The 23,072-nt window shown below is 48.2% G+C and overlaps 10 protein-coding genes across 10 annotated transcripts; 7 read left to right on the top strand and 3 right to left on the bottom strand.

Moving 5' to 3' along the window:
* Positions 1-244: 244 nt before the first annotated feature.
* On the top strand, positions 245-2,845 carry N7478_007052 (uncharacterized protein; the record flags this gene model as incomplete). Its single annotated transcript, XM_056923266.1, has 5 exons — positions 245-263; positions 353-424; positions 478-1,091; positions 1,171-2,682; positions 2,753-2,845. The coding sequence occupies 5 exons, from the start codon at positions 245-247 to the stop codon at positions 2,843-2,845; spliced, it is 2,310 nt and encodes a 769-aa protein (XP_056781303.1).
* A 625-nt stretch (positions 2,846-3,470) lies between these two features.
* On the top strand, positions 3,471-5,003 carry N7478_007053 (L-fuconate dehydratase; the record flags this gene model as incomplete). Its single annotated transcript, XM_056923267.1, has 4 exons — positions 3,471-3,515; positions 3,577-3,681; positions 3,739-4,344; positions 4,401-5,003. 4 exons carry the CDS (start codon positions 3,471-3,473, stop codon positions 5,001-5,003), a joined length of 1,359 nt encoding a protein of 452 aa, XP_056781304.1.
* Positions 5,004-5,373: 370 nt separating this feature from the next.
* Positions 5,374-6,330, bottom strand: tim21 (the record flags this gene model as incomplete). Its single annotated transcript, XM_056923268.1, has 4 exons — positions 5,374-5,559; positions 5,613-5,667; positions 5,721-5,905; positions 5,980-6,330. The coding sequence occupies 4 exons, from the start codon at positions 6,328-6,330 to the stop codon at positions 5,374-5,376; spliced, it is 777 nt and encodes a 258-aa protein (XP_056781305.1).
* A 403-nt stretch (positions 6,331-6,733) lies between these two features.
* On the top strand, positions 6,734-8,526 carry N7478_007055 (ADP-ribosylation factor GTPase-activating protein; the record flags this gene model as incomplete). Its single annotated transcript, XM_056923269.1, has 6 exons — positions 6,734-6,799; positions 6,883-7,018; positions 7,097-7,280; positions 7,352-8,058; positions 8,118-8,435; positions 8,498-8,526. 6 exons carry the CDS (start codon positions 6,734-6,736, stop codon positions 8,524-8,526), a joined length of 1,440 nt encoding a protein of 479 aa, XP_056781306.1.
* Positions 8,527-10,319: 1,793 nt separating this feature from the next.
* Positions 10,320-11,666, bottom strand: N7478_007056 (folic acid synthesis protein; the record flags this gene model as incomplete). The annotated part of the gene is made up of 3 exons (XM_056923270.1): positions 10,320-11,301; positions 11,358-11,566; positions 11,622-11,666. 3 exons carry the CDS (start codon positions 11,664-11,666, stop codon positions 10,320-10,322), a joined length of 1,236 nt encoding a protein of 411 aa, XP_056781307.1.
* Positions 11,667-12,713: 1,047 nt separating this feature from the next.
* N7478_007057 (NAD(P)H-dependent flavin oxidoreductase) lies at positions 12,714-14,030 on the top strand (the record flags this gene model as incomplete). Its single annotated transcript, XM_056923271.1, has 4 exons — positions 12,714-12,726; positions 12,850-13,111; positions 13,179-13,680; positions 13,740-14,030. The coding sequence occupies 4 exons, from the start codon at positions 12,714-12,716 to the stop codon at positions 14,028-14,030; spliced, it is 1,068 nt and encodes a 355-aa protein (XP_056781308.1).
* A 1,318-nt stretch (positions 14,031-15,348) lies between these two features.
* On the top strand, positions 15,349-16,030 carry N7478_007058 (uncharacterized protein; the record flags this gene model as incomplete). The annotated part of the gene is made up of 3 exons (XM_056923272.1): positions 15,349-15,471; positions 15,500-15,824; positions 15,876-16,030. The coding sequence occupies 3 exons, from the start codon at positions 15,349-15,351 to the stop codon at positions 16,028-16,030; spliced, it is 603 nt and encodes a 200-aa protein (XP_056781309.1).
* A 316-nt stretch (positions 16,031-16,346) lies between these two features.
* On the bottom strand, positions 16,347-16,535 carry N7478_007059 (uncharacterized protein; the record flags this gene model as incomplete). Its single annotated transcript, XM_056923273.1, has 1 exon — positions 16,347-16,535. One exon carries the CDS (start codon positions 16,533-16,535, stop codon positions 16,347-16,349), a length of 189 nt encoding a protein of 62 aa, XP_056781310.1.
* Positions 16,536-18,614: 2,079 nt separating this feature from the next.
* N7478_007060 (uncharacterized protein) lies at positions 18,615-18,880 on the top strand (the record flags this gene model as incomplete). Its single annotated transcript, XM_056923274.1, has 2 exons — positions 18,615-18,776; positions 18,854-18,880. 2 exons carry the CDS (start codon positions 18,615-18,617, stop codon positions 18,878-18,880), a joined length of 189 nt encoding a protein of 62 aa, XP_056781311.1.
* A 1,927-nt stretch (positions 18,881-20,807) lies between these two features.
* On the top strand, positions 20,808-22,501 carry N7478_007061 (cytosine permease; the record flags this gene model as incomplete). Its single annotated transcript, XM_056923275.1, has 3 exons — positions 20,808-21,053; positions 21,109-21,325; positions 21,402-22,501. The coding sequence occupies 3 exons, from the start codon at positions 20,808-20,810 to the stop codon at positions 22,499-22,501; spliced, it is 1,563 nt and encodes a 520-aa protein (XP_056781312.1).
* Between the last annotated feature and the right edge of the window lie 571 nt (positions 22,502-23,072).

The following is a 23,072-nucleotide window of genomic DNA, read 5'->3' on the forward strand; positions in this document are numbered from 1 at the left end:
CTAGGATTGATCAATGATGAACAAGGAGAAGTAAGTACTGCAAAGGGAGCCGCCAAGATCAGCGCACGGACCCACTTCAAGTCCGCAACTTTCTCTCTTTTCGCGCTTCATCCAATTTAAGGTCTGAGATTGGACTGGATGCTGCACCTGTAACATCGACAGCCTGGTGGAGTCATCTGCAGCTCACTCTTCAATTCTACTTTCAACTTCAAGCATTGCCACGCCACACGCGCGTGCCTCCACAATGTATAATCCTTACCAACGTAAGTGCTGTCAAAGAGCAATCATGTCAATCGGCAGGCCACGATATATGGAGCGAACAATGAGCTACGAATACTGACGTTCACAACAGCTCCTGGCGCCTACGGTCGCCCACCAGACTATGGCGCATACCCTGGCGCACCCGGCGCAGCCCCGGGCATGGGTAAGTTCCCTAGTTATTCCATTCGCAGTTTGATCAAAGCTAACTTACTCTAGCGCCTCCTCCAGGGATGGCTGCACCCGGAACAGCCCCTCCAGCGAACATGCAACAGGCGAACAGTCAACAATCTGGCCGCCCAGGCGGCTTCCCTGCGAACTTCCAGCCCCCAGCGAACATGCCTAACATCAACTTCAACGCGCCGGTGATTCGGTTGGGAACATCGGGTCCGGCAAAGCCTGCAGGCCCGGAGATGGGTCGTGAGCGGGGGTCAGAAGGACAAGGAAGACGTGCTGGCCTTGGATCTTCTAACATGGAGGGATCACGCCACCATGCGCGTGATGCGATGATGCAGCTCCAGCCGCCTACACGGGATGAGATCGTGCGCACACTGTTTGTTGGTGGTGTTACGGAGGGCCTGGGTGGAGATGACGGAATTGAGCGCATCCTGCAATCTGCAGGTCGTCTGCGACGGTGGATTCGTGCCACAGATGCCGACGAGAAACCATGTCGGTTTGGCTTTGCCGAGTTCGATGACGCAGAAAGTCTTGAGACGGCGGTTGAGGTGCTCCAAGATATCGAGGTTCCAGTGAAGCGTCAGTTGCCACGCACCGAAGGCGAAGTAAAGAAGGAGGAGGAGGAAGAGAAAGAAGTGGAGAAAAGTACTCTTCTTGTAAGACTGCCCTGATACGTTGATTTTGTCGATCCATTTTTCTATAGTGGCGAATTTCTAATACTGACTCTAATCTCAGGTTGTGGTGGATGAAAGCACAACTAAATACTTGGAAGGATTCAAGGAGAGCCGCGGCGAACGGGACCCCGAAGAGCTTCAAGCACGCTTCGAAGCAGCCCGCGGTGAGCTCAAGAAGGTCCTACATGAGTTGTTCCACCCAGAAAGTACCACCCAAAAGGTGGACACCGTTGCGTTTGACCGGGATAGTGATATTGATATGAAGGATGTCGAGACTACCAAGGACGGAGAAGTTGTCACTATTCCAATCACCGTCGAAGATGAATTGGCCGATATTCCTCCCGAGATGCGTGAGAATGTAGCCAAGGAAATTGCTGCTTTCCGCGAGCGTAGCAACCGGAGGGACATTGAGCGTTTGAAGCGTGAGGAGGAAATTGAGTCTATGGAACGTGCTCGCAATGCTGGATCGCGATACAATCGACTTGCGTCCCCTCCTGCATCGGCTCCAAGTGGCCCTAGTGGAGGTACAAACGGCATTCCCCTTGGTCCTCGTGATCGTGGTGTGCCTAATGCTCCATCTGGCCCCAAGGGATTTGGCGTCCAAATACCCAAGGATTACCAAAAGGGTGTCTCTTTTGTGAATGGTGGATCTGTCAATGGGTCTCAAGTTTATATTGACCGCGAAGAAGAAGATTCAGATGCAAGCGATGAAGAGCTTGAGCGTCGCCGCCAGGCCAAACGTGATGCGGAGCAGGAGAAGCAATTCCTCGACCAAGAGCGCCGATGGCTGAACCGTGAGCGAAGCCGAACTGCTGCTTTGGAACGTGAGATGAAGCGTGATAAAGAAGAAGATGGCAAGTTGCTGGCTGCTCATGATGAGATGGATGAGCGACTTAAGGAATGGAACGACGATACTGAGGCAAATCGGAAAACTACCGAATACTATGCAGACCGCGGTGCCTGGCTCCGCAGCCGTGCCGCTTTCCGTGCTCGCGAAGCCAACTTGGATGAAGCTGATCGTGCGGCCGAGGAGCGTGAGCGTGTCCAATCTGCCAAGAAGCAGGAGCAGGCCCGTGGTGCTGCCGATGACTTCCTTGCTCGCCAAGCTCAGGAGCTGGAGACTCGCGCGGAGGCGCCTCGCGAACCTCAACGCTTCAAGTTGTCCCTCGGTGCAGCAGCACAGAAAGCCCAAGCCGCAACCACCCGCCGCACCGCCGCTGAGGTCGAAGGTCTGCTGGAAGACGAGGAGGAACCCGCCAGCACCACCCGTCGCCCTCTCATTCCCATCAAATTCGACACTGCTGCAGAGGCTGCAGGTCTTTCAGATGAGGAACGGGCCCAGGCTGCTCGCCAATTGGCACAAGAAATCCCCAACGACAAAGAGGGTCTATGGAAGTGGGAGATCAAGTGGGAGTTTGTAGACGAAGCTGTTCTCGGCGACCAGATCAAGCCTTTCGTGGAAAAGAAGATCGTCGAGTATCTGGGTGTGCAAGAGCAGATGTTGGTCGATGTTGTGGAAGAGCATGTGCGCAAGCATGGATCGCCACAGGAACTGGCCGATCAACTTGCAGAGGTTAGTTTCCCCCCTTCCCCTACTATTTATGCCATTACAAATTTACAATATGCTAATCTGAAACGTACAGGCACTGGACGAAGAAGCCGAAGTGCTGGTTCGCAAGCTTTGGCGAATGCTCATCTTCTTTTCCGAGAGCGAGAAGCGTGGATTATCAGCATAAGAAGCACGATGCAGACGCATGCATCATGTCGATAAACCTTAGTTTAACCTTAAAAGCGCAAATTCACACATTGCATCTTTAATGGAAATCCATACCCATCCAAATCAAACCAACTCTGAATCTATAGTTTAGCTGGAATCCTTTGCCCCAAGCAAATCTGTCCCAATGTCACCTAACGCTATTAGGGCGATGTCAACCCCAGACAACCGGAGGTGCTCCGATATTCCTTCTCATGCGTTTATTGGTGGAAAAATACATTTCCCCGTCTCCGGGAATTATCCTCCAATGAAACCCCCGCATTTGCGGAAACGGGCCCCGGAGATGAGGGGCGAAGGCAAAGGTGCTAACAACGCGGGGGTTACAGAGACTATATACGGGCCCAGCGTCGCAATTTCTCCCGTTTTCTTTTTTGAATCTTTTGCCGCATTCTCTAATATATTATACCCCTTTTATCGTCTTTCCCCTGGTGAAATATCACCCATTAAGTATACATTTGCTTCTTGCAAGCGCCTATACCCGGATCTTTTGGATATTGTCACTAGTATCTCACCGGACTAAGCATTCGTGTCCAATTGACTCGTTCAATCATTCATAATTGTTTATTCTCAATCAATTAACCGACGCCATGGTTAAGATCACTGGCTTCACAACGCGGGACGTGAGGTTTCCGGTATGTCATTACGTCTAGTGATCTTGAAACGACCACACCGGCATCTCTAACCGATATCCAGACCTCCCTCGACAAGACCGGCTCCGATGCCATGAACGCTGCCGGCGACTACTCCTCCGCCTACTGCATTATCCACACTGACTCTGACTTCAGCGGTCACGGCATGGTATGTAAAAACCAACTAATCAAGCACAATCAATGCATTATCTAACACGATAAATAGACATTCACAATTGGTCGTGGCAATGAGATTGTCTGCTCCGCCATTGAGCTCATCACACCCCTTATCGTTGGAAAAGACCTGGACGAGTTGACCGCCGACTGGGGCAAGACCTGGCGCTACCTCGTCTCCGACAGCCAGCTCCGCTGGATTGGTCCCGAGAAGGGAGTCATCCACCTTGCTATGGGTGCAGTCGTTAATGCCCTTTGGGATCTATGGGCTAAGACCCTCGGCAAGCCTGTCTGGCGCATTGTTGCGGATATGACTCCCGAGGAGTTCGTTCGCTGCATTGACTTCCGATACATCACTGATGCTATTACTCCCGAAGAGGCTCTGTCTATGCTGAAGGAGATCGAAGCTGGCAAGCAGGAGAGAATTAAGGAGGCTGAGGCTAGCAAGGCCGTGCCGGCATATACTACTAGTGCCGGATGGTTGGGATACCCCGAGGATAAGTTGAAGAGACTTCTGAAGGAGAGTGTGGAGCAGGGATATAAGCACTTCAAGTTGAAGGTTGGTGGAAGCTTGGAGGATGATAAGACTCGCTTGAGAATTGCCCGTGAAGCTATTGGTTATGACAAGGGAAACATCTTGATGGTGGATGCTAACCAGGTAAGTTTATGGAAGCTGATAAGCTATTGTTATCTTACTAATTTGTCTTTAATTAGGTCTGGTCCGTCCCTGAGGCTATTGAGTGGATGCAGGAGTTGGCTGAGTTCAAGCCTTGGTTCATTGAGGAGCCTACCTCCCCCGATGACATTCTCGGCCATGCCGCTATTAAGAAGGCTCTTGAGAACACTCCTCACGGGACCGTTGGTGTTGCTACTGGTGAGATGTGCCAGAACCGCGTTATCTTCAAGCAGCTACTGCAAGCTGGTGCTTTGACTGTTCTCCAGCCTGATGCCTGCCGTGTTGGTGGAGTTAACGAGGTCTTGGCTATCCTGCTCTTGGCTCGCAAGTTCGGCGTTCCTATTGTTCCCCACTCCGGTGGTGTTGGTCTGCCAGAGTACACCCAGCACTTGAGTACCATTGACTACGTGGTTGTTACTGGCAAGCGAAGTGTGTTGGAGTATGTTGACCATCTGCATGAGCATTTCGTTCACCCATCCAGCGTTAAGGATGGATACTATGTTACTCCTATGGAGCCTGGATACAGTGTGGAGATGAAGGCCGAGAGCATGGATGCCTTTGCTTTCCCTGGTGAGGAAGGAAAGAGTTGGTGGCGCTCCGAGGAGGCTAAGACTATCATCGATGGTCCTCGTGTGGTATAAACACCCTAAAAAATGTAGATGTCGTTATGTGTATTTATGTCAATAACTTTGCCAAAATCTGTCAATATTTTCAGTTGAAACTTTGTCTGGCTGTTCCAAAGGGTAATTTGTTTATTGTGCTGAGAACAACGCACTGCAATCGTCCATGGTTGTTAAATTCGGCTGCAGTAGAAGATATAGTACATCGATCTGGGTAGTGCTTAGACCATCCCTAAAAATACAATAAATGGAAAGACATTTGGCGACAGTAGGCCAAGCATCGGGATGGTGCTAAATCCAATCCCATATTTGAGGGTTTCACGATATCAACTTCGAAGAACTATCCGAGCAGATAGAATATAGAGGGATATCGTATGCATCTGAAAACAAATTACCGCCACTGAATGCCGAAAAGCTTCAACGAGCTAGCCACACTAGGCTTCTCCACGGCCTTCTCCAGTACAACCCGGGAGTGACCCTTTACATCCAAGGCAAGGAGTTGGTATTCGAAATCACTTTTATCCAAAGGCTTCATCATGTGCACGAAGACAGTGCCTGAGTTTAGGGGACCCTCAACCTAAAGAGAAAATGAGTACAGCTATTAAGACATAAAGAATGAGGGTATCTTACGTGAAAGTTCATGCGGAGATGGTCACGACCCAGGCGATCCTTCTCGACAGATGTCCTGTACAGCCATTAGCTTATGATTCGAGAAAATGCCATGCGACGCAAACTCACGCAATGGGACGGTGCCGCGCCCACTTGCTTGAAGTATTCTCTCCAAACGCTTTGATTTCTCGTCGATCACCGAGGAGCTTTGTGCACCGCGCATCATCCTTGATGCGATCAACAGCCTTCTCAAATTGCCATGTCCGACTGTTTGGCGAAAAGACGTCTTGCCATAAAAGTGTGAAAACACCACCCTAGAACCATCCAATGTCAGAACCAGAAGCCTTACTATCGTTGATGCGCCCGAGCGGGAAAGACTGCGTCATACCGTCAACACAACACCAGCTATCACGACAAGAAAATTGAAGGACTGCTGTGTAGCTCGCGAGACCTTTTCTCCTCCGCTCAACTCGCCCCACTCATATCGTCCATCGTCGGACAATACTGTGATGTTCCTCCGTTTCTTCGTTGTGCTACCCGAGTTGCTCTGTGTGGCGTATAGTCGACTTATTTCGGATCGCGGAAAGGGGCGTAGTGCTAAAGAAGCGCTCGTAGAGGCCCTTGGTAGAGCTCGCAGGTGTTGGAGATTCATCTTGCCCAGTAGTGGTCGACTGAATCGACCCTGAAGATGAAGATGAACGAGTCCGCGATAACGATAGGCGGACTCACGTGCTCCCATTGAAAATTACAGTATTGTAAATTTGCAATGAGGGTGGCGGTGCCCACAGTCTGCGATATTTTTTTCTGTTGTTTCAGCCAGATCAAAACGTAAAAAAGAAATTTATCCCCCTGAATAGACTTCTTTATATGATATACAATAAGATCCGTCTATTTTGTACAAATTTATAGTAACAGAGCCAGTAAGAATACAATGTTTATATTATTTCGAACTCCCAATTTCCCCATAGTTAAAGGACCCATGCCCCACCGCCAAACGTCTGCAGAACTGCAAAATTACACCAGGCACAGGCATTCCCGAGTCCGACCACGTTCGCCGTTCCCAATACATCATTTTCGGCCTCTTCTCTCTACTACTCTTCACACTGTCCTCTACTCGAATTCCATAATCTATTTCGTCAAAAATGAGTGCCTCCAAGGCGCAGTCTCAAAAGATCTTTGAGAAGTTGAAGTTGAAGCCGGCAAACAAGGTGCGCTCTCGCCCCGCGCCCCCCGATCCCGCCGTTCTCGGTGCATTTTGGCCATTGTTCGCTAACAAGTTTACAACGATTAGCTATGCTTCGACTGCAGCTCCAAGAATCCTACCTGGTCATCGGTTCCCTTTGGTATCTACCTGTGCCTTGATTGCTCGTCCAACCATCGCAATCTCGGTGTCCACATCTCCTTTGTTCGATCCACAAATCTCGACCGTATGTACTCCCTTGCGAGGCACGATTTATTTACTTCCTTCCTTCTACGATTCGAATGAGACTGATATATGTGATTAGAATGGCAATGGGAGCAGCTGCGTGTGATGAAGGTTGGTGGAAATGAGTCTGCGACCAAATACTTCCAGACACACGGTGGATCTGCTGCGCTGGCAAGCAAAGATGCAAAGGTTAAGTATACCTCCAATGCAGCGGTCAAGTACAAGGAAGAATTGAAGAGACGAGCTGCAGTGGATGCGCAACAGTGAGTGCACCATTACCTGCCTAGGTAACTTCTCAACATCGCCACCCCAGATACTAATCCACTCACTGTAGATACCCCGAGGAGGTTGTTATCACTGATCTCCCCGCTGGCACCCCATCCGACGGCTCTGCTACCCCTGCCGGCGAAGACGACGACTTCTTCTCGTCATGGGACAAGCCATCTATCAAGCGCCCAAGTAACCCACCTTCCCGCACCGGCACGCCACCTGTTGTCAGCCGCACTGGTTCCCCTTTCTTGACCGCCAATTCGAACGGCTCTCGCTCCAAGTCTCCCCTGGCTGGCTCCGAAGAGAAGGCCTCCCCTGCTGCCCCGGCCGCTATCCGCGCCAATTCCGCTGCTAAGAAGACCACCGCCGCTGGTGGTGCGAAGAAGGGAAGCGTGCTGGGTGCTAAGAAGGCCCCCAAGCTTGGAGCCAAGAAGGTTGTTGCTCATGATATCGATTTCGAGGAAGCTGAGCGAAAGGCCAGGGAAGAGGCCGAGCGTATCGAGAAGCTTGGATATGACCCTGAAGCTGAGCAGGCCGAGGTCGACGCAAAGGCCAAGGCTTCCACTGCTGCTACTCCGATTGCTGCCCCTACCCCCGTCAGCCCCAACCGTGGTGGATTCGGTGCTACTGGCAAGGGCCACGAACGTAACTCCAGCGATGTCGAGCGACTAGGTATGGGTATGAACAGACTCGGCTTCGGTCAGGTGGCGAAGCCTCCTGCCCCCAAGAAGCTTGGATTCGGTGCTGTTGCCCCCAGGTCCGCTGCCGATGGTGAGTTGATTCACGATTTCCTGCTGCAGAGAATAGAAACCCGCTAATACCACAAATAGAGGAAGAACTCGCTCAATCCAAGTCACGATTTGGCACTCAGAAGGGTATCTCTTCTGACGAATTCTTTGGACGGGAGCGCTTCGACCCTAACGCTCAGGCCGAGGCTAAGCAACGGCTCAACCAATTTGATGGCGCTACCGCTATATCCAGCAATGCTTACTTCGGCCGGCCCGAGGATGATCTTCCTCCTGTCGATGATGGCTACGGAGACCTGGAGAACGCTGCTAAGGACTTTGTCCGTCGATTCGGTATCACAGCTGGAGATGATATCGAGAACTTGTCTCACCTTGTTGGCGAAGGAGCCACCAAGCTTCAAGGTATGTTTTTCTTTCTTTCATGATTCCCACGCAAAGCAATCTCTGACTCGCTGAATCACCAGGTGCCATCCGCAACTATCTGAACTCTTAGACTTACCTTTGATTTTGTTTTTAATCCCTGGATATGACGCGTTTTGTTACATTCAATACTTAGCAAGCCCCATTGATCCCCCTCCTACAAATTCCCATGATGCGTGACGTATATCTTGTGTCCGAGCGCCCTTCCCATCATCATTTCCAATCTCTTTCCTTTGTTCCATCATCTGAAAATTCGGTTATGAACGGTACGTGGTCTAGGAAGAATCGCTGGAAAGCGTAGTACGATATGTTTGATGGTTGATGGTTGACGATATTTCGACCTTTCCCCTTTTTATCGCACATTTCGCAGCAACGCTGGGATGAGTTAAGGACCTTTTATTACATTATTTATTTTTGTTACTTTCTGATACGTTTTCTTCCTGTTTCTGATAGGACTTTGAGTCAATGCAAAAGATATATGGTGTTGATAGTTCTGTGATCATAGAGAAAAACGTCCGTTTGGATAGATATACGACGATTTTGATTTCATGGAAAGGACCACTACCTACATTCATACAACAATAGAGGCAATGGTCAAACTTGTAGCTCTAAAGGTTCTGCTCAATATCCCCATTCATCTGCCATCTCGTGGGTACTATCATTGTACCTTGCGGTTGCATGTAGGTAGTACTAGATAGTGTAGGCTGCAGCGCTGGGTACTAGTAACTTCAAGAAAGTGAAGTGTGAGCTCCGAAAGCGCGACATATCATTCCATATATATTAGATTCTCTCATTTCTTAATCACTAGTCCATATTTTTAAAAAAAAGGTTCCATTCATCCATTCTTTTCTTCTTTTCTTCTTTTCTTCCTTCCTTCCATCCCACATATTCACAATCTCGACCACTCCACCTTTCAAAAACTCGCTGCAATGGCCACCCTCGATCCATTTTGCTCTAAGTACTTGGAGTTTTGTGCATTTGAGTCTACTGAGGATGAACCTTCTTTCATCAACCCCAAAATAACCGATCATACATTGACCCCCGCGCTTCATTCCCTCGGTCCATGAGTCCTAAATAAAGCGATGATTTGCGAAAGCATCTGGCTGACAACACGAGCCTATTTGTTGTTATCTGGAGAAAGGAAATCAAAGTCCATGGAGGCGCTATTGAAGGTATTACTATCAGTGCAGATGGGAAACTATCTGAGAAAACCAAGGCTAGCCTGCTCCGCACTTTTACTAGATTGGAAACGTGTGGGGGCTTTATTCTTGAAATCACAAGGCGAAGCCATGTCCTATCACCTCTGTACGGAACTGGATTTTGATATTCTCAGTGACTATGAAGGATATGGGGCTGAGGCTATTGAATGGGCCCTTGAATGAGCATTTCTGCGTGCTGGACGGCATCGGGTGGAGATGAGAGTTTTGGGGTGGAATCCTTCTGTGTGGCAGATCTGTGTGCAGGTTGTGTTTCAAAAAGAGGGGAAAAGGAGACGATGTCACTACAGGGGTGGGAGGTGGTGGAGTGAGATGCTGATGGGGATTTTGAAGGAGTGGATTGAGCTCAGGGTTGAACAGGAAGTTAGGCTGAGCCGGAGCCTGGGGAGAGATGTCTTGGCTTTTATGAATTGATGTTAGGGATTTAAATTTCGGTGATTAGAATATTGAATAGGTTATGCGAGTACATCAAAATCAAACTCCATGTGCAATGTGTCCGTGCCTCTATGTAAACTTCCATGATGAATGAAGGAACGCGATGTGAGTATCTTGTACAATGTTGAAAATGAAGATATGCAATCCCCGATTGGGGCTCCCTGGGTTGACGGGGAATTTGGTTTATGGGGCTTATTACTGCCATCCATGAAAATTACACACGGTAGATAGCATCGGCAACCTTTGCAACGTGTGACATCTCCTGCACATCATGTACGCGGACAATGTCTGCTCCTCCAGAAACACTGGCGGACACAGTCGCAGCGGTGCCCCAGACACGGTCTTTGGCAGTCTTTACACCCGTTATATTGCCAATGAACCTTTTTCGACTGGGTCCCATCAACCAAGGGAGGCACTCAAGACCTTCAGTCACCCGTAGCGTGGACAATTCACGCAAGATTTCGAGATCATGTGGCTGATGTTTGGCGAATCCAAGGCCAGGGTCAAGGATGATGCGCCAGCGACGGATGCCTGCACTCTCAGCAGCCGCCACACGGTTCCGTAGTTCAGCGGCGACTTCTGGGATGACACCATTGGGGTAATCGGTGAGCTGGGTCATTGTCTGCGGTGTACCTCGCATATGCATGAGGATGATTGATTTGCCGAGACGAGCTGCTGTGGGAAGCATTTCTGGATCCAAGAGACCAGCGGAGACATCGTTGATGATGTCTGCACCGGCGTTACAGGCTGCTTCGGCTACTGAAGCACGGTAGGTATCAATGCTAATGGCGATATTCGAGGCTTCAGGAATGTTCTGGCGGATGTGTTGAATTGCCGGGACGACTCGTGAAATTTCCTCGTCTGCGCCGACGGGGGTTGATCCAGGACGAGTACTTTCGCCACCAACATCGATAATTGTCGCTCCCTTGGCGATGAATGAGCGGACTGTTTCGGTGAGTTGGGTGAAGTCAGTTGGAGAGTGAGTCCCGCCGTCAGAGAAAGAGTCTGGAGTTAGGTTGAGGATTGCCATGACATGTGTTGGGCGTTTGGGATCAGTGGCGTAGAGGGATGGGAAATGCGGCGAGATGGGCGTTGTTGAGTATGGGGTTGGCTCTGGTGGTGGAAGAGCTTTCAAATACTCGCTATATGTGTTTGAATTTTTGCCAGCTTTGGGTGGGCTTTCATGAGGTATTAATCTATGAGTAATTAGCTGGGTTGTATCTAGGCGACTTGGATTTGAGTTGCCACATACTGGCAAAGAGGTCGTAGCACAAAATCTCGCTCCAGCATTAGGTTGTGTGGCACGTTGAGACGTTCATGAGAAAATATCTCTTGATCATATAATAGAATGTCCAGATCGATTGATCGTGGGCCTTTATCAATCAATTTCATACGGCCGAGCTCATTTTCAATTGCTTGGAGCTTGTCCAAAAGTTCCATTGGCGAGAGGTTTGTTTCAACCTGGATGTGCGTTAGTTGTAAATGATTCAAAAAGAGAAACAAATGGTAAACAGACCTCGCAGACTCCATTAATAAAAGTGCCTTGATCAAGCACATACATCGGCGTTGTCTCAAAGAGTGAACTTGTTCTTTTGACTTTTATATTGGCTTTATCCAGCTCAAGACAAGCTTTTTCTATCATCTCAACACGGTCTCCTACATTGCTTCCCAATGCAATGAATGCTCTATGGACCCGTAGGGTCTCGGATGTGGAGTTCATATTGGAGTTTTGAAGTGGCGAATGCCCGCTGGAAAATCGCCTCGCGTAAGACTTAAAATACGATAATGCACTCGAGCGCCTGGGTTGTCCATTTTCAAAGCGCAAAGGCGCAGCCACTGGATTTCCCATAGGAGACACTCCTTAAAGGCGTTAGTTTAATGGCTGCAAAATGGGTGGGCAGCGAAGTAATAGAGTGAGAAAAGAATGCGTGCATGGTGTCCCGCTTTTTTTTCTCTCTTGCGCCATTGATAAACCGATAAGGCCGGAAGAGGCAATAAGTATTGGAGAGGTACATACTTGAGCTTGCATAGAAACTTATACTATCAATTCATGTTAGATATCACATACAAACACTTGGCAATGATGATATAATCATTAAAATAGAATTACCTTCTCACCCGACATCCGTGCAGAGGTCGATCACCCTGTCGCGTCACATTCGGGGTTGTCGGCAATGACGGGAACCGAGGGGTGTGCAATAACCGTAAACATGAAGTGCTACGAATGCCCCCAGCCAAAAGCTTTCTGTTTCGAGGAGCTTGTAAGCTCATGATTGTGATGAAACACGTTCTTTTGGGGGCGGTGGCTGCTCCTTTAGAAAGTATGGTTTAGATCATTCGATCCTTTGGATGTTCCAGTGGAAGTGACCTCGGAGATGGAGTTTCATGATTCCTGCCTGAACTACGAGGTGTCAAGGTGTCAAGGTGTCACCCCCGCCCCCAAGTTGAACCAAGTTGAACCTAGGGTATGATTGTTACAGTTGTGTCTTCAAATGGGCCGAGGCTCATTCCTGCGCTCACGCCTCGGTTGCTTCCCTTTTATAGGTCCACCTTCCCCAGATTATTCTTTTCTTTCTTTTCTCACTATTATCCACATACCTTCACAAAAATGGCATCTCCCCGTACGTATTTCCTTTTGCCTTTTTTCCTTTTGTTTGTTTGTTGTGTAACCTGGCGGTTCTCACATCCAAGCTTACTATGACCTCATACTCTTTGATCATGCGACTGACATGTGGCCCCCGCAGAGGTAATTCGCACCCCGATCACTGATCTGCTCAAGATCAACCACCCAGTTCTGCTGGCTGGTATGAACGTGGCTGCCGGCCCCAAGCTGGCAGCTGCTGTCACAAATGCTGGCGGTTTGGGTGTTATTGGTGGTGTTGGATACACTCCTGACATGCTGCGCGAGCAAGTCGCCGAGCTCAAGTCATACCTAAACGACAAGAACGCCCCATTCGGTGTCGACCTTCTTCTGCCCCAGGTCGGTGGCAGCGCCCGTAAGACCAAGTACGTGTATTCCCACTCATCGCAAAAGCAATGGAACCGTCCGGCTAATGTACGCACTATCGTATAGCTACGACTACACAAAGGGCAAGCTTAACGAGCTCGTGGATATCATCATTGAGAGTGGGGCCAAGCTCTTCGTCTCTGCCGTCGGTGTTCCCCCCAAGGCTGTTGTCGACAGACTCCACGGTGCTGGAATCCTTACCATGAACATGATCGGTCACCCCAAGCACGTCGCCAAGGCTTTGGATGTCGGTATTGATATCATTTGCGCCCAGGGTGGTGAGGGTGGTGGTCACACCGGTGATGTTCCTACCACCGTTCTGATCCCTACTGTTGCCAAGTTGGTCAAGGGCAAGAAGAGCCCCTTGACTGGCCAAGACGTTCAGGTCATTGCTGCTGGTGGTCTGTACAACGGTAACTCGGTTGCTGCCGCTCTCATGCTGGGCGCCTCGGCTGTCTGGATCGGCACCCGCTTCATCCTGTCTGAAGAGGCTGGTGCCCCCAAGGCTCACCAGGAGGCCGTCCGCACTGCCGGTTTCGAGGACAACATCCGCACAATCATCTTCACAGTTCGTATCCCTGCTTCACAATGCTGAAAACAAGATTGGTATATTGACAAATAATCTAGGGTCGCCCTCTGCGTGTTCGCAAGAACCCTTACATCATGAACTGGGAGGAAAACCGCGCCGAGGAAATCAAGCAGCTCACTGCTAAGGGTGTCATCCCTGTTGAGCACGACTTCGAGAACCTGCCCGATGATGTTGATGATGATACCCTCGACAATGCCCGCCCCTTCTTGATGGGCAAGGTCGCTGCTGTTGTTGATGAGAAGAAGCCCGCTAAGGCTATCGTGGACGAGCTCGTCAACGATGCTGCTGCTTTGATGAAGAAGGGCAACCAGATGATTGCTAAGCTGTAATTTTTGACCGTTTTTTTGTAGATTCCCTGAGTTTCATTCCCATAGCGTGATCTGAAGATGAATCGAGGCCCTAGTTGCCTGCTTTCTTTGGTTAGCAAAATATATCCATGGAAATTTGAAAATAACTTCTTTTTTTTACTATCATTTCTCTTCCAATATCTTTTTTTCCTTCATGACTTCCCGGTGATGATCAATATTCAAAACTCAAGAGGCCCAGCTAAGGCCCCCAGCCCTGGAGAGCTCCAGTAAATAACTCCAAGTCATAGTCCCAAGGTTGCGCCCTGCGAGATTTTGTTCCAGAGTTGTTCAAACTGGTTACTCAGCTTTGATTATGAAGATCGGATTGATTACTCCAGTTTATAGGACAAGGCAGCTGAAACCCAATCAATGACAACACGTATTTCAGTATACGTGTGAGATTTGATGAGATTGGAAGGCCGTGAGAGGTATACGTCATACCACCTCGTGTCATCTAAATAGATATGATAGCTCTGATAGGCAAGAGGAAGATCAAAATCAACGAAGTATCAGTTATGATCGAATAGACAAGTAATCGAAGCTTCCCCCCCACACACTATTTCCCTATAGTTCACATCGTTGTAGTGTCAGAGTTGGAACTACATCTGAGGCCCTGGTATACGATTCTTGGCAATTATCTTTTTAAAGAGATGAGATTGTAAACCAAAACTAAATCTCACTCCGTCTAAAGCACCCGCCAAATATCCAAGCCCAGCGAGGTATATTCATTGCTTACTTGTAGTATATAAGTCTGAGGGCTTGGTTATGGTGGCCTAATATCTTTACCATAGGACAGCGTTGAAGTGTGGGGCAGGCGTTGGCGAATTGCGGCGAATATCAAGTTGCAGAGCCAACCGAGCCCTTGGGTCATAATATCCCGCGTGACTGTATAGCTGGCTGGCACCCTGTATTTAGTATTTAGTATATGTCAGTAGGAATGCCAAGATCTTGGAGGTGCCATGGGTCCCCTGTGTGAATTGAAGGTCTGTATAGGATTACGAGAGGCTCAGCCTCTCGGGTTGTGTCTTTGTGATTACGGTAGGATGAGTGAGCCTTGAGATTGTCTCAATTTGCGTAATGTCTTCACGTCATTGCTCATATGCTGATGCAAGGCCACCGGCTTGAGATACTATTCTTATCAACAGACTCATGGAAGTACCGAAGTTCAAAATGAACATGAGAGCAAAGAATATGTATAAAAGGGCCCATCATGATCGTGTCTGGCAAATCTGCTCTATCATCAACACAAGAACATTTCAATAACCAGAATACCCATTATTCAAATATAAATTTTTTTAAAATGAAGTTCTCAGAGATCTTGACTCTCTCAGCTGCCCTTGCTATTGCGAGCGCTGCTCCTATGAAGCGAGCAGATGATGTTGAAATCACCTTCCATGGCGCCGCAGGAGCTCAATTCACCCAGGTCTTTTTGACAAACAATGCCCCAACAGATATCAGCGAGTAACCTTAATATACTAGCAATCCTTGCAACAAAGCAGAAACTGACTTTCCCAGCCAACCCTCTCAGTATTTCGAAGATCTCATCTAACACCGCCAATATCGAATGCACCTTCACTGGCATTAACAACAGCCATACCACCGTGTATGGTATTGCCGAGGTTGACGTCGGCCCTCCTCAGGCCCAGGTGACCGGAACTTGTCGTCAATTGCCCTCACATCGTCGCCGAAGCGATAATATCCTGGTTACCTTTATTGGTGCTGGTGATGCTGATTTCATCCAAGAGTTGCCCACTGATAGATCTTATCAACTCATTAGTATGTCCTTTGAAACTGAGATCGTAAAGGGCAAAGTACTAACTATAATAGATAATGTCTTCAGTGTCTCCCATATCGAGGTTGATGATGATGTTTCTTGCCGATTTGATGGCGTTGATGGCTCGGTTACGACAATAACTGGTCCCAGTACTGTTGATGTTGGTCCTCCCCAGACACAGAAGGGTGGTTCTTGCTGGATCAATTAGTGTGGTTTATGGAAAGTCAGCCCTTGGGAGGTGGAGATCATGGACAACAGTTATTGAGTTTGCAAGAAGATTGTTTGAAGGCTGATAGATATTTGGACTCTCCTTAATGACGTTGCTATAGATTGATAATTTCATATTTGATTTATATTTCGTTCCTATGTTATTCAAAGGAACCCCGAAAATAGCTGAAGCTATCTTGTAATCCTTCTCTCGAACAAGAAAGACGTAAAATCCTCTAAGGTGAGTTGTGCGTCTACCTATACTGATAAATTTCTCTCCTCTTGCCTTCGCCCGTGCGGTTCCCAAAGACACCAAATTAAGAAAAGGCATGCTTATATCTCAACAACGTCTCTTGGAACGAAAGTGGTTTACGTCCAGTAAGAATCTCAACGTCATTGCTAGTCTCAGCCATGTAGCCTCGTGCAACCAGGACAATTTCTAAAGCATACGATGCTGCGGTAGTGCCGATGTTTCCACCAACACTTGTTAGGGCGTACTTGGGCATCCTCGGTTTATGGGATTATTCTTTTCAAAAGAAAATGTCAGTCATATACACCCATGAGGGTCATTAATTGTCGGTATGGTGGAGCGGATTCATTCCAACTTGGAGCTTTGGAATAAGAAAATATGTGCAAATGGTAAACACTCCCGTCTGATATATGCTATCTACATGGTTTGAATAGGAGGAGGGTACTGAATGGAAACACAGCAGTCTCAAATTAGAAATGATGGACCGGTTGCTACATCAGTGAGAAGTAGCGAGTGACAGAGACCGAGGAAGATCTCCTTTGACGAACGGCTATTTCTACTCGTCATTTGCTGAGAACAGGTGCCGATCGTACGGGCCCAATGGGTCAATTGTAGATTGAATGTAGCCAATAAGGTCTTTTAAAACAGAGGCCGCGTTGGAAGTGGGGCATTTTGTAGATTTTGTCCCACCGCGCTAACGTTATAGGTGATTATTAGGGCATATTGAGAACTGCCCTTTTCATATAGTATAGGGGTGCAGTAGAGGTGCACTTGTATTTACAAAGGATATCTGCGTCTTTATCTCTTGGCTGGATATCTCAAAGTCGAAATATGTACTTCGATGATTTGAGAAGTAACAATATGATTTGGTTGGTCCTCTCTGGCATTCAAAGGAGAAAGCATAGAGAAGCATTCTGCGTCGGTCTAAGTGGAGAAGGTGGTAGAGAGGGAAAGCTTTAAGTGGCGATGAGCAGGTACTTAGCCCTCCATGAGATTGGTGTCCAGTCGAAGTAGAGAATGCATCCATCGAGGGACTTCAATGCTTGTCTCAAGGAGGCTTGGCAAATGGTTTGGTCCTATCCAGTAGACTGTTCCATGATTATTTCTGACTCCAACTCCAACTCCAACAATCCCTTCAATATTCTTCTTTGAATATTATCAGACTTATAAACGGAGGCTGAAGGGCCGGATTGAACAGCCCGTGTCGCGTTGCCAATTTGGCGGCGGAGCTCTCGAATGAGAGAAGCGCGAATCTCTGATGAGAGACTCGCCCTCAAACACCATCTCTTCGGCTAGGGGAGCCAATTCATTGGGAGCCCGTGTCAATGTGTTAAAATATGCGAAGAAGTCCGGTGCACCCTTAGAATAGAATTTAGTTAATATGCTGATACGACGGAATAAATGCGGAAGACCATTCGACCAGGGCACATACCGTGGGTCACTAGTAGGCCGAAGCTGATGAACACAGCTCAAATGGTACTGAATCCATTCCGAAGGATGTGTATCTTCGCGAGGAAGACGTACCTCCCAAAGAGGTCACAATGACACGATCCGATTATACTATTATATAGGACTTCCTGGAAAAAACAAGAAAAATAGAGGGAAATCGTTCAAAGCAACTATGATACAAGAAAGAAACGTACCCGATGCGGCTTCGTGCTGACGGTCAGCCCCAGATGTATATGATGCGGTATGATAAGTGGCTAGTCGATTATGGAGACAGGGATAGTATGTCTGCTGAAAACAAGCAAGTCCCAGTTTCCCCCAGCTCACAAGATCTCGTCCACTTGTAACGAGGCAAGACAAGCCTCGACGCCTTTAGGTATGTAAGAAATCACTAGAATCAGTTCGATGTAAAACATCGCGGTCGTACAGCATACTTCATGCGCTGAGTGGACTACCTGCAGGTTCAGGATTCTGGGCATATTCAGCCTTGCCTTCAATTTGAGTTGAGTGACAGCCATGACAAAGTATTGATAGGGCAGCGCTCACGATGAGAGGGGCATAATTTCGATCTCCACTCATCACTTATCATTCTTCGAAGGCAATGAGAACACGGACTGGGCGTCAAATGCAAGAGACTCGTTTTCCAAACGCTTAAACCAGGATGGGATCAATGCAAGAGACTCGTTTTCCAAACGCTTAAACCAGGATGGGATCAATGCAAGAGACTCGTTTTCCAAACGCTTAAACCAGGATGGGATCAATGCTAGAAGCTCGAGTGAGCTGTCAGCCAAATATAGTTTTCCGTCAAGCCGGCACCGATTCTCATATCAACTGTTAACTTGGGAATGGCATCGTTGGATACGAAGTCAGCCGACAAATTCGGGCATTCATGTTCGGCCACATTATTTCTGGTATTTACTTTCAGTCCGGCAATCCCAACTCCAAGGACAAGTTTCTTGTCGAGACAGAGGAGAAGACGGCAGACCAGATTGAGCAATATTCGGAATGGACGGTATCAGCCTTCATAACGGATCCAGTTATCAGCGTTCATGTAAGTGGCCAGCGCTATTGACACACTTCGAACTCGTGTTTTGATGATAGTTCCGTTCGTTCTAAGATTTGTTCAAGGTTGGTAAAGTCGGTCGGCAGCTTTGAGCCCTGTACGAAGGTCGAATGGGGGTGGATATGTGTGTCGTTAAAACTTTCTGAGGAGACCGTTCAAGGTAGGCAGGATTTTTTTGACAGGGTTCAATGTTTTGGGTTTGCGCGTCTTGCATCTAAATAATCTATGGTGATAGTTTAGTTCCAAAAGGGGCACCGAGGCATGTGTATCGCCGCAGTCATTATGAATGCTAGATACTGACAATACTCATCATGTAGAGCGGGATGTCTCAAATCAGGACCTTGGAAATTGAATATGCCGGAGACTTGGTAGAATGAAACGACGAGAATGATAATCTAGAGAATGCGTACTCCTTTGCTACTCCCGAACTAGGAACCAGGTTCCTACACCCCCGCTTCGCATGACCTTCCCTTAACGCACGGGCGCACATCTCATCGAATCATCGAATTGACCGCGAGCCGAAGATGTCCGAGATCTATGTGGCATATTTTACCTTTCTGATGGCCTTGGAAGCGATATATCGGAGACCTCCGATACATCTAGATGAGGAACTAGAGCGGATGGGATAGAGACACAAGGAGAAGATAGAAGATGTAGTGAAGCAAAAACAAGCAATATGAAGCCAAGACGGCGAATTCGGGTGAACCTACGGAGTACAGAATGGGATCGGGGCCTTGCATAATCGGCATCATGGCCGAGTTTAGGAGACGAGCCAATGGACAACTGAACTGTGTCATAGAATTTAATTATATCTAGGATATCTGTAGATCCGGGGTTTGATCCCGATCGTCCCAATGATGTTGGTAACGGGGATCTCCGCTATCAATAATATATGGAGAAAGCTGAGAGCTCTGCGGGTAGGGTTGCCAGACTGGTCCGTTGATAAACTATCATAGGGGCGCGATCCTGTATGACATGCTGCTGTCTATCTGAACGAGGGCCAATTCGGCTCAACCTTCTGGATCAAGATGCGATGCCTATGTCTCCGTTTTCTGTAGATGCTGCAGGCGATCTTGTATGCTTGATGATGCATATACCCCGATCGCACGGATGTCGAGGGGGAAATTCGAGCTTCAACCGCGAATCGTTACCTCAAATTGGTGTGTAGGCAATCTAAGTTTAGCAAGAGGATCCTGTTCCCCCGCACGAACTGTTCTGGAATGCCACAGCATTTGGCATGGTCGCCATGTGAGCATCAGACGCACATCGGCGTCTCCCGTTACACATTGGGGATAGAAAGCTTAGATTTCGATGACTGGATATGCAAGTGAAACCTGATATCTGGCATATCATGTCAGGGGCATTATTATTGTTTTGGGTAATTGGTGGTTGGATCGTCAATGGCTCAAACGTTGATAGCTGACATTGCGACGCGGAAAAAGGCTGTCAGAGCGTATCAGTGCGCGTTATCAATGGAGACTGGCCAATCCCCGACTGGTGCCGACACAAGCGAGGGCAATGAAACCTCGGGCTGCTGATAAGCTAGGATCCACACATTGCACGGTTATTGGCCGTCGGGAGTACCAAGAAGGACTACGGGGCTCCTCATTTGCTTCTGTTCTGGAAATTTTCTGACGGGGGCCCACGCGACAACCCGGACCTATCTTTTCCCTTGCCACTGTGCTCTAATCGCGGTGGGGCGACGCGCACTGGAAGAATTTTGTTCGTGACTATATTAATACGGTATTCCTTGCAGTGGATCGAAGAAGAAAAAAAAAGATCTACTTTGAACAATGTGGATTTGGACCGGTTCGCACGCGCCTTTTATCTCTTGAGAATTGAGTCGCTTGAGCTGCAGATTGCAGAGCTCTAGGATTCTGATTTCTACTTCTATTACGGTCTTTCGCACCTGAATACTTTGTGCCCCGACGTCACAATCATTGGACCCCGGAAAAACGAAGCTATATTACACTATATACGATCACTTCCATACAAACCATGCATTCCGAATTTAACACTATGCCCCACGGGGCCATGGACGTCGAGAAGGCTCCCGCCGTCGACAATGCCTACGAAAGCCGCAGCGCCCAGACAAGCGACCATGTGAGCGATAACGCTGTACCGGGCGAAAGCTTCGAGTATGGTAACTCGCTCTACGCGAAGGTCCAGCGAGTCGCGGGTAAATTTAGCGTCGAGCAGCGTGGTGTGGAACGTGTACCGGATAATGAGCGGACGGATATTTCCTACTTGAATATCGGCAGCATGGTGTGTTATGCAACTCTTGCGATGAGCCCATGGGCTTCCCACTGACCAAACCTAGTGGCTGGCCGCCAACATGGTCTCGAGCTCCTTCGCCATCGGTGTTCTTGGTATGACCACCTTCTACCTGGGATTCGTTGATGCGATCCTCGTATCTCTATTCTTCAACTTGCTGGGAGTCATGTCCGTTTGCTTCTTCTCCTGCTTTGGACCTCCCTTCGGTTTGCGCCAGATGGTTCTCTCCCGTTTCTGGTTTGGATGGTGGCCTGTGAAATTCAGTAAGTCATATTCAGCCCTACGGGTATATCGGGTTACATCGCGACAATGGTGGCTAACGCGGACATTCTTCAATAGTCGCCATCCTTAACGTCATCGCTTGTGTCGGCTGGTCAGCTGCCAATGCTATTGTCGGCGCGCAACTCCTTAACGCAGTCAATGGCACTGTTCCCGGTTTCGCTGGTATTCTCATCGTTACTTTCTGCACTCTCTTCATCACATTTGCCGGATACAAGGTCGTTCACATCTATGAGTACTGGAGTTGGATCCCTACTTGCATCGTGTTCATCATTGTGCTCGGAACATTCGCCCACTCCGGCGCCTTTAGCAACATCCCTATGGGTACCGGTACTTCTGAGCTCGGTAACTGTCTGTCCTTTGGTTCGACCGTATACGGTTTCGCAACTGGCTGGACTAGTTACGCCGCAGACTACACCGTCTACCAACCGGCTGACCGCAGCCGCCGCAAGGTCTTCCTCTCAACCTGGATCGGACTGATTGTCCCCCTCATCTTTACTGAATTCCTCGGAATTGCCGTTATCTCCGCAGCCTACGCATCCGACAGCAACAAGTACATGGCCGGTTATAAAGCATCTGGCAATGGCGGCTTGATTGCCGCTGTCCTCGAGCCTCTCGGTGGATTTGGTAAATTCTGCCTCGTCATTCTCGCCCTTTCCATAATTGCCAACAACTGCCCCAACATCTACTCCGTCTCTCTGACTCTGCAAGTCCTGAGCCGTTACACCCAGATGGTTCCCCGTTTCATTTGGACTTTCCTCGCCTCTTGTGTTTCCTTGGCAATTGCCATTCCTGGCTACTCGCACTTCGAAACTGTCTTGGAGAACTTCATGAACCTCATCGCCTATTGGTTGGCTATCTACACTGGTATCGCGGTCTCAGATCATTTCTTCTTCAAGCGTGGCTTTGGCGGATATCGACCTGAAGACTATGATAAGCGCGAGAAACTTCCATACGGTATCGCCGCGTCTTTCGCCTTCTGCTTTGGTATCGCCGGTGTTGTCACTGGTATGAGTCAAACCTGGTGGGTTGGACCCATCGCAAAGCACGCCGGTGCTCTTCCTTACGGTGGTGATGTCGGCTTTGAATTGGGCTTTGCTTTCGCGTTCACAACATATTGTGCTCTGCGTCCTCTTGAACTCCATTATTTCGGCCGTTAATTGTTAGTTGACTCTCCTCGATTGTTATTGTGTTGTATATATGTTAGGAATGGTAGGAATGGTGGATTTAATTTCTTGTATTGAGCATGTTGCCTAGCCTGAAGCATTGTTATTTATCATAGCCAAAATATATTGACTCGCATTTATATTGATATTGAAATAATTGAAACTCTTGGCATAGATTGGCAAGTTTGATCTGCCGTATATAGTAAAGCTCTACTTTATTCGGAGCTAAGCATATTATGCGTCTTGGCTTCTCCGTCACATTGGGACAACCGATCTTGCTGCTTCTCTAGGCTCTTCTAGAGCTGTTTCCTTTCTTCTTCACTCTAATTATTTTACTCCATGTCTTCCTCTGCTAACTATCCTCTTATATAAGAAATCTCAATGTTGCTCTCTATATATCTCTTTTGTGACCTGTTGTGGCATTTGGGGGAAATGTGCCAAGACCAAGGTCGCCGATGCGCCATTTTTGCGTTTCCTATAGACCCACCCATATAAGACCGGTCAGCCAGACGCAAAGAACTTGAATAACATAACTCTCCCAACCTATTCAAAATGTATCACATAT

This window comes from Penicillium angulare (genome assembly GCF_028827245.1).
Source record: "Penicillium angulare strain IBT 27051 chromosome Unknown utg000004l_segment0_segment0, whole genome shotgun sequence".
NCBI lineage: Eukaryota > Fungi > Ascomycota > Eurotiomycetes > Eurotiales > Aspergillaceae > Penicillium > Penicillium angulare.